Source organism: Pan troglodytes, chromosome 11 (assembly GCF_028858775.2).
Source record: "Pan troglodytes isolate AG18354 chromosome 11, NHGRI_mPanTro3-v2.0_pri, whole genome shotgun sequence".
Taxonomy (NCBI): domain Eukaryota; kingdom Metazoa; phylum Chordata; class Mammalia; order Primates; family Hominidae; genus Pan; species Pan troglodytes.
The window spans coordinates 101,109,841-101,124,791 of record NC_072409.2 but is presented as its reverse complement, the minus strand read 5'-3'; the positions used below and the strand labels follow the sequence as shown (position 1 = coordinate 101,124,791).

The 14,951-nt window shown below is 39.2% G+C and overlaps 1 protein-coding gene across 3 annotated transcripts in view; it reads right to left on the bottom strand.

Annotated features, from left to right (window-relative positions):
* The window catches only part of FREM1 (FRAS1 related extracellular matrix 1), a 256,334-nt gene that overhangs the window by 30,859 nt on the left and 210,524 nt on the right, over positions 1-14,951 (bottom strand). For 2 of the 3 annotated variants that reach the window (XM_054657951.1, XM_009456318.4), the window contains 3 exons: positions 7,680-8,094; positions 2,581-2,782; positions 1,699-1,843 (listed from right to left, as the gene is read on the bottom strand). In XM_054657951.1, the coding sequence (XP_054513926.1) occupies positions 1,699-1,843; positions 2,581-2,782; positions 7,680-8,094 (762 nt within the window). Of the gene's footprint in view, positions 1-1,698; positions 1,844-2,580; positions 2,783-7,679; positions 8,145-14,951 lie in introns of all 3 variants that reach the window. The other variant, XM_063787960.1, reaches the window with a different exon arrangement.

Below are 14,951 nucleotides of genomic sequence, written 5' to 3'. Positions count from 1 at the left end.
AATTCTCATATGAATTTGAGAGTATATTTAAAAATATAAATCATCTTCCAAAAAGCAATGTCCTTGATAGTGACAAAGATTGAAAGGGGCTATGGGTGAAGCAGTATCAGCCTAGCATCGTTACTGGGGGAAGAAAATTCTCTGTCAGCTACACTGCGCTCACACATGGAGGACAAGAGGTCAGCATTAGGTCAGTAGCAAGTCTGATCAACATTCCTATGTTTTCTTACTTGAATTATTTTTAAAATGTTAAAAAAAAAGTGAAGTCCATGTATTAACGTTTTTGGAGCAGATTTTTTTTTTTTTACATTTTCTTGAGAATTGGAAGATATTTGTCTGACATTGCAAGTACTTGACGTATTTTCCCATAAAGATTGTGATCCTGGGAATTATTTGTCTTAGGCAAAGACAAGTTTAACGGGTGGAGGTCATATGTTTTACATTTTGTAATCTCGAGATTACATTTTAATATCACGGGCCAGGTCTACTTTGTTCTAACCTATTCCCCAGCTCCTAGTACTGTGCACCTGGCATATAGTAGCCACTCGATAAAAGTCTGTGGAGTTAATAAATCTGGGCCAGGCTCTGCGTTTTATCAGGGCAACGGAGTAGGACGCTGTGAATGCGTTTTGCTGAGAAAAGGAGGCTAGCTTTTTTCTGACAATAACTACCGTGACCTCTGCTGGTCAGATTTTAGAACTACAATTCAGGATCCCAAAGAAAATGCAAGAATTCTGAAGACTGCAGGAGTTTCTCAGCTTTCTTTTCTTAATCTATACTCCATCATAAAAGGAGTATAACAGAGCTGTATCACTTATGATGCTTAGTATGACTAGGATATGGTGACTACTAAAACAAGGATAAGTGAACAACTTTTCTTTGGGGTATCTGGGAGGGTATCAAAAACAAACAAAACGAACAAACAAACAAAATGAACAAACAAACAAACAAAAAACAGCACAGTACCAGAAGAACTGGACTCTGACAGACCTTTCTATGACTATCTGTTAGCTGGTAAGATATTCAAGGTCTACATTCAAGAAAAGTCTAGAATAGGGACCCAGTCAGTGAAATTGCTGTGGTCTGTTAATCTCGTTAATTTTGAAGATTTGTTACTCTTGCTATTTTGAGGGTCATACCCTTTATACACCTTCCAAAGTCTAGTTTCCTCTTTACATTATATTTGTCTTACATAGGATAAGTTTATCACCTTACAAACATACTGTCGAGTAATTGTAATTTTCTTCATAAGAGAAAGAGAAGATGTTTGGCTAACTCTTCTTGACTACCTCATTTCCCCGACTGCAGATATTTTAGAAGGCTACAGTTGCTAACACGGTCCTAGAGTGACCTCTTGCTGCACAACTGCTACATGAACCTGCAAACTCAGCGTTGGATGCTAGTGAATTGGTAAGACAGAACCCTCCCTGTGTATAAAAGTGTGTACATTGACATGCATAATATGAACGTCAACTTAGCTTTTTAATGTTTCTGTACTCTGTAAAGCTATTGGCTTTCCTATTTTCAAGCAGTAATAAGAAGAAAATTCATTCTCCAAAATAAATTCCATGAGCTTGTGAAATGGTCTATTAATTTATCTTCTTGGGTTCTGTTTTAAAAAGAACATTTCACTTTCCTAATATTCAGATACATTATGGATGTAACACATAGGACTACTGAATAAGCAAGAGAATTTACATTTGAGGAGTGGCCGAGTTCCCTGTGGGGTCCATGATTTGAAATTCCACGGTATCTGAATTTACTTCCAAAGATGGGTTTATGATGTAAAGAATAGTCTTACTGTTTAAGTCCTTTTGGCTAAATTTCTCATGGATAAATTCACCTAAAAAAAGAAATAAATGAATATCATGGGTAATCAAACAAAACATTAAATAAAAGCTAATAAAATTGTATGGCTATTTTATTTTAAACACAGCTTTAAAAAACAGCTAAAGTACATTTTAAAAAAAGAAATTAACATTACTGTAACTGTCTTAAAACTCAAATGCAGCGAGCTTAAATTAGGCATTAAGTTGACTGCTTCAGAAATATTTGCCTTACAAAAATAAAAATAAAGAAAAGGAGAGTAGAAAGATACAGTAATAAAAATCTGTAACTTGGTGCCATCCTGTTTAATGATGTATTATGATCACTGTGCTCATAAAGTAGAAATAATATACAATCCAGAGAATCCATTAGGAAAAAAACCAAGAACTTTTAAAAAAAGATCTGACATCATTTAGAGTCATTTAGAATTCATGACAGAATAAAAAATTAGTCACAAATAGGAAATTTGGTCCTGATACTATGTTCCTTTGAATATATTATAATCAGCTGTTGAGAAAAAAAATTACAAATAAACAGTTGTATATCAGTATTTGGTTCTTCCAGTCAGGATAAATTTAGGAAGGCTCAGCTTCAAACCCTCTTTAGGAGCAATATTGATTTATAAACTGCATCTATCAGTAAGCCCTGGGGAGTGTTTACCAAATGGGCCTGCACTTAATTAAATTACTCTCTAGCCCTGCCAGCCACTGGGTATTTTAAAATGGCAATTATAAGGATTAAGGAGGCCAGTACCTGTTGTTGTGTTCTCCAGATGTCCATGTTTTGGGCCTTGTAGAATTTTAAAGATGATCTGATCGTCCTCAGTGTCAGGGTCTGATGCCTTCAACACGCGGGAAGTGATGTAAATCCCGTAGCAGCCATTTTTCAGGAGCCCCACTTGAGAAGGGGAATGCAAGAGTGTGATACGAGGAGCTGTTTTGTCCAATTGGTCTACCTGGATCATCAACAATGACATAAAATGTTGTCCAAAGGCCCCTCACCCCCATGCAACGTTGGGCTTTATTGGTTCAACAATGACACACTGTCCCACGTTTTGGATTCCTTATACTCCTCACTAGTGGATTCCTGCTAAAGACAGTCCTGTTCACAACAGCCTCAGCAAATATCACAGTGCTTGGAACAGAGGCCAATTTTCCACTGTAAACCTTGACTCCACTTTATCAATTTGTCTATTGCTTGACTCCCACTTAGGATACAAGTTCCGAGAGGGCAGGCGTCAGGTCTTTTACCCCCATGGATTCCCTGCACTTGGCACAGTGCCTGAACCATAATAGAAGCCCAGGGAATGTCTATTAAACGAATACACTAAAATTGACCCAAGAATTCTAGAGCAGACTTCATGTTAACTCCACAGAAGAACTTCTCCTATTTTCCTGGTATTTAGTGATTTACAGACACAAAATTGTGAGGGTTTACAAATATATAGAAATTTTTTTGGCATGTCTTTTTTCAACTGGCAAAAATGTTGAATAAAAATAGAGATACCTCAGTAAGGAAAAAGTGAAAGGTGATTATTTCTAGACATTTGCGTATTTCTTTCATTGAAGATGAGAGCCAGGTAGCTGAACAGGTGGACCAGATTTGTGAAGATGGTGGATGACATCTTCACAACCTACTTCTGTAGGTTCAAACACAACAAAGGACTTCGTTCAGTCTGTACGGAGCTCAGTGCATCTCGCATTTGCAAGATGAATGTTGTAGGTTACGGACGGAGCAGGTTTGGATGGATTAGAACAGATCCACCACTGATACTAGAAAACATGTACAAGAATCTTCATTCCCCTCACTCCTAATCTCTCGGTTCTTAATTTCATTTACACCAAACTGATACTACTGTAAATCTTAGTTTGCCCTAGCAAAGTAAAGAATTCTTGTCAATGATAAGACCATGTATATTTTTATGTATTATGATACAATGAACTACTCTGTAGCTATTCAAAAGAATAAGGGAGAAAATGAATTGATGATGAAAAATTTCCACAATTTTGTGTTAACTGAAAAACCCTAGCAAGTTGCAGAATAGAATTAGAATATAATTATAATACTATTTTTGTTAAAAATATATATTTATCTATACATAATGTTTGTATAGACATAGGCAAAAATCTGGGAGCATTTGCACAAATGTGTTCATTTCTTTTGGGGTGGGGAAAGATCACAACTCCTCCTCTGTTTATTTCATAAGAAATTTTGTCACAACCAACCATTTTTTCCTCTCAAATTGGCAAGATTCTTTAAAAAAAACAGAAATAATTATAACTCATGCTGATAAATATGTGAAGAAACAGATATTTTTATATTTTGCTGGTAGGGGTGCAAAACAGTGAAAATTTTTCTGTATCTTGCAGAAACAGATATGTATGCAAAAATGATTAGATATATATTCACTAAAATACTATTTACAATAGCAATTTACAAAAAGAATGAAAAGTCCACCAGGGGATTTATAAACCATCTCGACCTGAGACTGAGTTCCATGCAGCCTTTAAAAATCATGTTATCAGGAATATGATTAGTTATCAAGATCTATCAGGAATAGTTAATGACATAAGGAAATGTTCATAATACATGAAGATGGAAACAGGCAATATGCATAAAAAATAGTATATATAATATCATCCCATTTCTCATTGAACAAAATAAAAGAAAGCCACCAACAATAGGTTTTTGAGTGGTATGGTTGTCAAGAATTCTTTTTCTTGTAGTTTACGAATTATTTACAATACATAGTTATTTTATAAACTGAAAAAGCAACTGACATTTTCAAAAGTCACAGTCATTCTTCTCCTCTCCTGAAGAGTATGGGTGGCAACTTTCAAAGCAATGAGATTGGGTATTAAATTGTCATTGTGGCCCGTGAGGGAAGAAGCTCCCACAACCATGCGGCCAGTAAGAGAGATGGTTAGTGGAAGAAGAGGAAAATTAAAGTACTTCTAAGCCATATAAGAAATACCCAAAGTTGATAGTAAACGAATAGTTGAATGTAGATGGTTGTTTTATTTTGGTTTTGGATGTTATAATTCCTTAAAAATGAAAGTGTTACAAAAGTAATAAATGCCTGTCGTGATCATGTCTTTTTAAAAGGACATCTAAACTCTAGCAACACGGTCCCGTCATGTCTCTGGTCACATTAAAATATATCCTAGATCTTATTCAACTTCTAGCTTTGTCAAAAGTAGATCTTCTGGCTTAGTATCCCAGAAGCATTTTTAAATATTGGGTTGCAAGATTTTTTTTTTAAAGAAAGCTCTGTCCCCTGATAACTTGTGTTGTATTTACAGAAAATGCACAGAAAGCAATGGCATCACATTTTTCTCGCTCACCTGACCCCTTTAAAGGAGAAGTACAGGTTGCATCAGTTCCAATAATCTTGGTCAGACAGAAAAGATTTCCTACAAAATGAATGTCAGGTTGTGCCTGCTGGTATCAGTCAAATACACCTGTGTGTTGCAGCAGTTTTGCCCTCAATTACTCAGGTACCACCAGAAGAATAGTTTACCCATAGTTGGGAGACTTATTTGGGCCAGTTTATCACTCAACGGTGATCAACATCCATATTGTCTTGGCAGAAAAAGCTCTTGAAGGCAAGACACTGAGTGTCATCTCTCCTACACTGCTGGTGGGGTCAGTCACTTTCTAAAGCCTCTTGACTTCTCTGCTCAAAGAGACTGAGGGTTCTGGGGAATTATGGGAGGAAGTTTGAAGCTTACCTTGTGCGGTTTTTACACGTAATGATTTTTTTTTTTTTTTTGCAAGGAAAGCCTTATACTTTTGACAAAAAAAAGAAACTTTACAATATATGTCCAACATTTTCCTATCAGTAAATTCCACAACTTCCAATAGATAACTCTCTTACAATAGCCATGCTCTTTAAGATGAGTGTTGGTGTTGGGAAAGACCTGATTCAAGTTCTGGTACTTTCCCCAATCTCCATCCTCTTTTCCATCTGTGCTATGGAGTGTAGGAAGGAACTCTAACATCTGCACTCAGAATTTAGAATTCGTATAAATTTGCAGCCAAAGAGACCCAGAAAAGTATCCCTGGTTGGACAGTACAGAGACTGGTCTCAACCTAGGTTAGGGGAGTTAGGAATAAAAAAAAGACACTAACAGACTGAAAAGGGAAAGTGACTAAGATCAATTAAAACAAATGATAAAAATAAAAACAATAATTTTAATACAAAGTGCTTCTTACTGTGTTCACGATGTCAATAGCTTCTTTCTTCTCCCAGTGCATTATCATTTCTTTGAATTTTTTGGACCTCCTGACTGCCAAGGACTCATGCAGCATCCACTCTATGATCTCAAGACTTCCCTCATAGATAAGAGTCTGTGAGGCTTCATTTTATGTGTCAACTTTGCAGGGTGTGTATTAGATGGGATTACGTTTACATCAGTACATTTTGAGTAAAGAGATCACCCTCCATAATGCAAGTGGGCTTCAACCAATCAATCGTAGGCCTTAAGAGAAAAGACTGAAGCCCCCCAAAAAGGAAGGAATGTTGCCTCCAGACTGCCTTTGGGCTAAAGATTGCAACGTTAACTCCTGCTGAAATTTGTAGCCTGCCAACGTGCCCTGTGTATTTCGGACATGCCAGGCCCTAAAATTGCATGAGCCAATGAGCCAATTTCCTAAAATAAATCTCTCTCTCTCTCTCTCTCTCAGAGCAAGGAAAAATGTAACTATTTTACTAGTCAGAAAGTATTCTGAAGTGAGAGATAAATTTTATCTATTTTGTGTTTGGTGAGAGTGTGTAGAAGAGGGTGAACTACTTCCAAGGAGAGTAGATTCAAGGGTTTGAGAGCCAGAATATACATGATGTGTTTTGACTTAAAAACGAAAAACACATTATGCCCTCCAGGAATCCTTGTAATAGTCAACAAATGTGGCAGTGTAGTGTCATAGAAAGGACACAGAATTTGGGATCAGAAAGACTTGAGGCCTTTGTGTGTATTTGATCAAATTATTTAACTCCTGAACTTGTACCCTCATCTATAAAATGTAAATAACAAAACTTGCTTCATATGAGTTTTATGAGAATCAAATAAGATTTATGTGGAGTGGGTCTGGCTTGCAGTTAACACTAAAGGAACTGCAATTGCTGCTATTATTACCCTCATCATTATTATATGTGTAATAGTGTAAAGAAGCTGCCTTGTAAGTTTCAACATCAAATATGTTTCAGGCCATATACTACTGCTTTGGATACCTAATCCTACTGAATTCTCACCACAATGCTGTAGGCATGTTTTTCAAAGAAGGAAAAGTAGATTCAGAAGAGTTAAAGAACTCTTTAAGGTCAGACGGCTAATACATTGCAAAGCAGAAATTCAAAGCTAGGTCTGTCTGACTCCAAAGCCCGTGGCTTTTGCTCCTTTCTGTGCTACCATCAACACTCACGGTCAGTCATTAGCACCTATGAGGGGACCATATCTCTTTCATTCATATTAATATTGCTGTTTTGCTGTAGATGCATAATCTGTACTTGAATGAAAGAGGAAAAGAAATTAAAAAATAGTACTTGGCCAGGCGTGATAGGTCACGACTGTAATCCCAGCACTTTGGGAGGCCGAGGCAGGTGGATCATTTGAAGTCAGGAGTTCGCGACCAGCCTGACTGACATGGTGAAACCGCGTCTCTACTAAAAATGCAAAAAAGTTAGCTGGGCATGGTGGCACATGACTATAGGCCCAGCTACTCAGGAGGCTGAGGCAGGAGAATCGCTTGAGCCCAGGAGGTGGAGATTGAAGTGAGCCAAGATCACGCCACTGCACTGCAGCCTGGGTGACATTTCACATACCTGGCAAATGAACTGTGTTTTTCATACTTGCCTGAATGGTGAATAAAACAGGTTCTTCCCATACTCTCCCATTCACAATAAAGCCTTGGTTTGTCCCGTCTGTGGCCATGAAAGTAAAGCAGTCAGTCTGGGAGTCCCCTCCTGAGTGCCGATAGGCCACATTCCTGCTGTCCACATCCTGCTGGGTGAAATTGTGTTGAAGTAGCCCTGTCCCCCACAGGTAGAGCTGGCCATGCTGGGGAAGCTGAACCAAGAGGAAGGTGAGGTTCTCCACAGGTGTATCAGGGTCGGTCAGCTGAAGGAGGTCAGGGGAAAGCAGGCCCACGGCCCCTTGGGCCAGTCTCAACCCCTTGTTCCTGGTTACCACAGGCAGGGCTCTGTCCACAGTCTCCAGTGTGATCTCAAACACCCCGTGCTCGGTCCGCAGTCCATTGCTGATGATGAATCTGGTAAAGAGAGGCAAGGCAGCCTTCAGCATGGATTCTTGTGTCACCATCTACTGGAATGAAATGATAACAATACACACCTTTACTAAAGGGTATTGTCGTGTTGTGACTCAAATGAAAAATCAAGGGCAGATCTTGCAGAAGAATCCCTATCATTAAACCAGTCACTAGAGTAATGCATAAATGGACCATTCTACATCCAAGAATATTTTCCCAACAATATTAATGACAGACCCATGTGATGGAACAGGGAAATTCTGACAATCATATTTCTCAGGCTCATCAGTGCTTAATGTGGTTCCTTGACCCAAATAAAAATTTCACATCCAATGACACTCATCATACAAATTTGAAGAGTATACCCCCTTTATTTATTTATAATTTTTCAATTGTTTTTTTCTTCATTGGTGTGTAATAGACTAAAGTTGTAAGTCTAATAACTGGGAGGCCAATACAATAAAGTGCTAAATGAGTTGAATTTAGCTAATTCATTCTACTCATATGTTTTTATGGTAAATTTCTTAATAGCAGATCACATTTCTCAGACATGTAATCTCACTTAAATCATCTTCCCCTTCCAGGCCTCATTTCCACGGCTCTGAAAAATGAAGGGGATGGACCAGAAGATCATTAAGCACCACCCAACTCTAAAATATGACGGGAGGCTCTAATCTCTGATGGTTTACATGTGCTTCTGCACTTTCTCCCCTTATAAGACAGATGAGAGTTATGCTACACAAGGATTATTTTCCTGCTTCAAAGAAAGGTTCACAAAGTCGGTGGGAGATCATAAGGGCAGGTAGGAGATGAAGCTGAGACTAGAATGCAGGTCTTTTAATCCCTGCACCCACTACTCTTGCAGAGTTTAAAACAAATTCTGGTTTAGCAATCCACCACAAAAGAGTTGTGGTGCCTGAGCACCATTGCAAAACTATAAAAAGAAAGCTGAAAGGATACACATTCGAGGCAAGCAAAATCTTTCTTACAGTCTTAGGTTTGTGATACCTTAATGTGCTTTTGATTCTGTTGATCATGAAATCACATTCTACATACTGAAGCCAATTTCACAATAACACTGATTTAAATGATCTTTGTAGCATTACAATATGTAATTTTTATTTCAGTAAGATTAAGAGTATCATGAAATTATGCAAACAAGGCACAATATTAAAACTCCAAAAAGTTAGGAAATCATTACTATCCAATGGGACTGACAAATTCACTGTACACCAAAGAAATGTACTTAGAAATAATTACAGAGTTGTGTCTTGTTAGCTTTTCTCCGTGTACCATAGTTGCTGGAAATATTCGTAGAGGATGCACTCTTCCATTCCACCGATACAAAAACCTGTAAAACTAATGCTTTTGTAGAATGTGTAAACTATACATAACATTTTTATGTATAAATTTTATATACATATATAAATTGTATATTTTCTTTGGAAGTTCTTTTTTAACTAGAGAAGTTATGGCATTTATATTTATTTTACAAATCTGGCAGATTTGACTAACAATCCCTTTATTCTTTGTGAAATGTGTCTTGTCCTTCAGGGTTTGAGCATTGATCCTTTTGAGCATGAAGAAACCTGAAACTATTAGATAGTGTGAGAGCAATGAGTCAACCAGCCTGCCTGCGACCACGGACTCGGGGAGGGCAGTTAGACAAAAAGTAAAAAGAGATGAGTTTGGCTGAGTACCGATATTGCTTTGAAGGCTATGCTGAAGTTTTTTAGTTTTCTAATTATCTAGTTAATAACACTGTCGACAAGGAAAATATGTCTGATTTGACGCAAAGAAAAAGAAATCTATGTCCAAAAAGTTAAAATTGCTAAGTGAAATACAACAAATAAAGTAAATTTTGACATTTCACACACCTCGACTTGTAAAGAATGAAAGCTCATACATTTCCCCCACAGCAGCATTTTTTACACTTTGAATAAAGGTATTCAGTTACCTTTAGAATTATAGATTGAGCAAAATCACATAATTTTCTTAAAACAAACCAATCAGTTTTCCTTTCATAAAATTAAACCTTTGATAAGTATATTTTTAACAAATTGGGCAATTTCATTACTGGATCATGAGGCATTTATAAAAATCAATTATTTATTAAAAAAATAAAAGAGGCTGGTGCAGTGGCTCACACCTGTAAACCCAGTACCTTGGCTGGCCAAGGCGGGCAGATGGCTTGAGTCCAGGAGTTCAATATCAGCCTGGGTAACATGGCAAAACCCTTTCCCTACAAAAAATACAAAATTTAGCTGGGTGTGGTGCGTGCCTGTAGCCCCAGCTACTAGGGAGGCTGAGGTGGAAGGATCACTTGATCCTGGGAAGTTGAGGCTACAGTGAGCCATGAACGTGCCACCGCACTCCAGCCTGGGCAACAGACAGAGAACCTGTCTCAAAAAAAAAAAAAAAAAAAAGAGGAAAGGAAAGGGAGGGAAGGGAGGGGAGGGAGGGGAGGGGGGAGAGGGAGGAGGGAGGGGAGGGAGGGGAGGGGGAGAGGGAGGAGGGAGAGGAGGGAGGGGAGGGAGGGGAGGGGGGGAGGGAAGGGAAGGGAAGGGAAGGGAAGGGAAGGGAAGGGAAGGAAAGGAAGTCAGGCGCGGTAGCTCATGCCTATAGCTTGGACACTCTGGGAGGCTGGGGTGGGTGGAGCGCTCGAGCTCAGGAGTTTGAGACCAGCCTGGGCAACATGGCAAAAGCCCATCTTAAAAAAAGAAAAATAATTTTAAAAAAGAAAATAAAGGAACCTAGAAAAATATGTCTGTTCTTCAAACTTTTTACTTAGTCACCTTCACAGTTTCAAAAGTAAATTGATATACATTTTTAGGTATAAAATTATGCTTTATTTCTCAGGCAGAGCCTGAGAACAGAGTTATGCCTTTATTCTATTGTTTTTCTGTTACTTTTTCATATTCCCCCCAGATCCTATCATCTGACCCACAATAAAATAAGAAGGAGGCTCGGTGCTCCCTCAGTGCCTCCAAGTTCCCTTTTTCCCATTTTCCCCCTCCAGAAATATGTTTCACACCTCTCATTCTACCCTGTTTCACATTAAACTGGCTCTCTGTTCCTTACCAGATCCCTGTATCAAGTGTGCTCTGTGGAGAGTGTTAAATCAGCCATTGGTACCTTAGTGCAAATAAAAGCCAAAGGACGTGTATTTTTAGCATTAGCATTAATTGTAGAGCTATAGACATTGTGCACTATTAAAAGTATGTCAAATATCAGCAGAGAAGGAAGAAGAAAGAAGGGGAGAGATGGGACCAGGAGCAACAAACCCAAATGCAAGCTTGAGTGAGTGCCAGGGACTCCATCAGAGGCGGCCATCTTGAATATCTAATTCTGGCTTTCCTCCCTGGAGACTGAATTGCAAGAATGCCTGACGGGGTCCTCAAAGCTCATCTCAGGACGGCCACATCTACTCGATGCGTGCATGGCCTCTGTGCGGTCACCGAAGTTGTCTTATGATCCAGGCTGTCCATCTCAAACCCCTCCCTGCTGGATGATCGTGATCTGCCCACGTTGGAAACAGGCAGCCTGCCATCAGACAGATGGGAGTGAGGGCACGCGGGCCACAGACCACAGAAGAGTAAGAAATATGTTTTCTGAGGCCAGCGCTCCTATCTGGGACACCAAGGCAGCTGTCAGTGCTGACCTAAAGCTAATAGGCCAGGGGTGAAAATGATGCAATTTCTAAACATGACTGGATCAAATAACATCATTCCACTTTCACAAGTAACAGTGCAAACTACTCACAGGCAGAGAGACATCATCAGAGAGAGGGACAGAATGAATGGTTACGGTTGAGTTCCCATTCAAAATAAAGCTAGCAGAACAAGTGAAAAAAGGTCAGTGCTGTTCATGTCTGGAAAAGCTGATCAATCAGATGGTCTTCCAAATACCCGCTCCCCTAAATCCTCCAAATACATTCTCAATGTTTAAAACCATAAAGCCATTGCTATGTTGGTATCCATTCTGAGGTGAAGAAGTTGGTGGTAGCAGCTCCTTCTGTGGGTCCATTTTGTTTAATTTCCCTTGTTACATCCCCCTGAGAAGAGATGCAGCCAAGATGACCACCGCTCTCATGAAATTTGGGGAATAACTCTCAGATTTGACTGGGGTGCCTGCCTGGTCTGATTTCACCATTACTACGGTGCTTTCAAGCTTTCTGCATTGCCTGGCAATAGAGTTGGCTGAAGAAGCTGCCATCTGTCATGGCATTTAAGAGATAAAAATGGAATCATAAATAGCGCCAGCTCCTCAGAAAAAAAAAAAAAAAAAAAAAAAAAAAAAAGTCCAGCCGGCATGTCAAAATGGAGGACATTAGCATGTTCTTTTAGTACCCGGCTGCCAGCAGCTGAAGTCAGCTTGCTAATCACTCGGTGTCATCTGTCCTAGAACATGCTGCCAAATCTTTCTTCCAGGCCAGCAGCACCAAACAATGCAGGAGAAATTTATGATTCACAAAATATTTTTGCAGAAGGTAAAATCTGACTATTAAACTCCCCCATTTAATTAATGCTGCCATAGCTTACATTAAAAAGGGAAGGGGGAAAATCCTCTGCCACAGAATTTATCTCTTCTACCCAGCCAAATTCCTTGCCAAATTTAACAGCAAGCAACGTAAATTTAGGTGATTAGATTGGTTGCATATATTTAATTTTTAAAAAGCACCATGATCACACTTTCATTAAAACAGGCTTTCAGCTTTGGTTTAGCGCCACTTGACAAACAACATAGCAGTCCGTGATTGGGTTAGTGAAATGACAAGATTAAAATTTGGGTCTTGGGCAGACGCTAGGCTCTTCCATTATAAATATGTAAAACTGCTGGCCAAATATCAGAATGACACGTTGAGGAGGTTCCTTCACACAAATGCATATTCTCCACAAATTTTTGGTGCAACGAGGTATAATGGAAAGAACCTTCTACTGGAAATGAGCTCTGAGCCCCAAATTCAGCAGTGATACTCAGTTATGTCAGTTTAGGTGACTTCCTTTGCCTCTTGGAACCTTGGTTTTCTCATGTGTACAATGGGAACACTATTGCATCTCTCGCAAGGTGGTGTCATAAGGCTTAAGAAAAATAACATATAAAAAAGAGTCCAGGACATTCTCTGGTGCATTGCAGGTGTTCAGGCAATGCTAGCTTTCCTATGTGTAAATAAGGGATTGCACCAAATCAATGCTTTTCAGCCTTTATTGTTTATTTTCTCCCTAAAACCTTGTTTCCTAATCTTGAGTAATTGAAACCATATTTTTTGCCATATGCCTGTACTATGTGTACTCTTATTATTTACTAGTTTTCTATCAATTCAATTTTTAACTTGAATCAATGTATTTAAAAGGAAACCTTTTAACTACTAAAAACTGAATACTAGCAAGCATAAAAACGTTGTTTTCTTACATTTAGTTTTATAGTATTTATAGTACTGTTTTTAGTATCAACACCCACACACACTCACACACAACACACACACCTAAGTTCCATCAGTACATTGGGCTGAAGGCCCCAGAATCTCAACCTCTGGGAGGCCCTAAAAAGGCTTCTATACATTCTTTTTTTTGAGATGGAGTTTCGCTCTTGTTGCCCAGGCTGGAGTGTAGTGGCACCATCGTGGCTCACTGCAACTTCTGCCTCCCGGGCTCAAGCAATTCTCCTGCCACAGCCTCCTAAGTAGCTAGGATTACAGGTGCCCGCCACCACTCCCAACTAATTTTTTGTATTTTTAGTAGAGACGGGGTTTCGCCATGTTGGCCAGGCTGGTCTCGAACTCCTGACCTCAGGTGATCCACCTGCCTCGTCCTCCTAAAGTGCTGGGATTACAGGCGTGAGCCACTGCCCCAGCTTCAACTTCCATAAATTCTTGAGGCTCCTCAGAACAATTCAGAACAACAGACTAGACCAGACTATTGATGGCTAGTCCTGACTGCATCAGAATTACCTGAAGATATCTTTCAAAAATACAGATTTCTGGGCCTGAGACTGGACTTACCAAAGTTGCCTCTCTGGGGTAAGGCCCAAGAATTTGCATTTTGTAGTTCTCTCTGGCAATTATCTGAGGATCTAGAAATGTAGAAATTCCTGGGATAAATGATTTCTAAAATGCCATCTAATAAGACTTTCTCTAGATGCAAATCAGGAAATTTTTACAGTATTGCCAATCGTTTCATATGGAGGTTTTGTTCTTTATTCTCACCATTCGATTAATATCTAACCTTCATTTCTGAACATCTTTATGCATTCAGTCCTGTGTTCTCCAGCAAGGTCACTGGTTTCTTCAAGACAGTCACTAATGTCTTCAGCAGACTGTCCTGTGGGCATTGACGGAGGGAAGCAGGAAAGGAAAGAAGCTAGAAGTTCCAGAAATGCATGTAAAATTAAAAGCCCTGGATCTGATACAAATGTATTAAGCCAAGAAGCACCCAGCCTCCATAAGCAAACAGGAAAAAAAGAACAATCATTGCTCCTCTTGGTAAGTCCTTTCCTCCTTCAAGATCATACTTGGTGTTGTAAAGATTGGAAGAAGGCCGTCAAGGAAAGAATATAATGACAACAACAACAGTGACAATAAGAGTAGTAGCTAACACTTACTTAGTTCTTCCCATGTGACAGGTGTTGTTCTACTAATACTTTACATGCATAAGCTCATATAAACCTCCCGCAACCTTGTGAGGCAGGTGCTACGAGCATCATTCCATTTCAAAGAAGAGGAAACAAGAGCACAGGAGGTTGTGTAACCTGATGATTGTCACAGAGTTGTGAGTCACTCAGGCAGTTCTTGCCCCCAAGCCTGTATCTTAACTTCACTACTCCATCTCTCAAACCAAAGAGCCAGCTTGAAAAGGAATCCC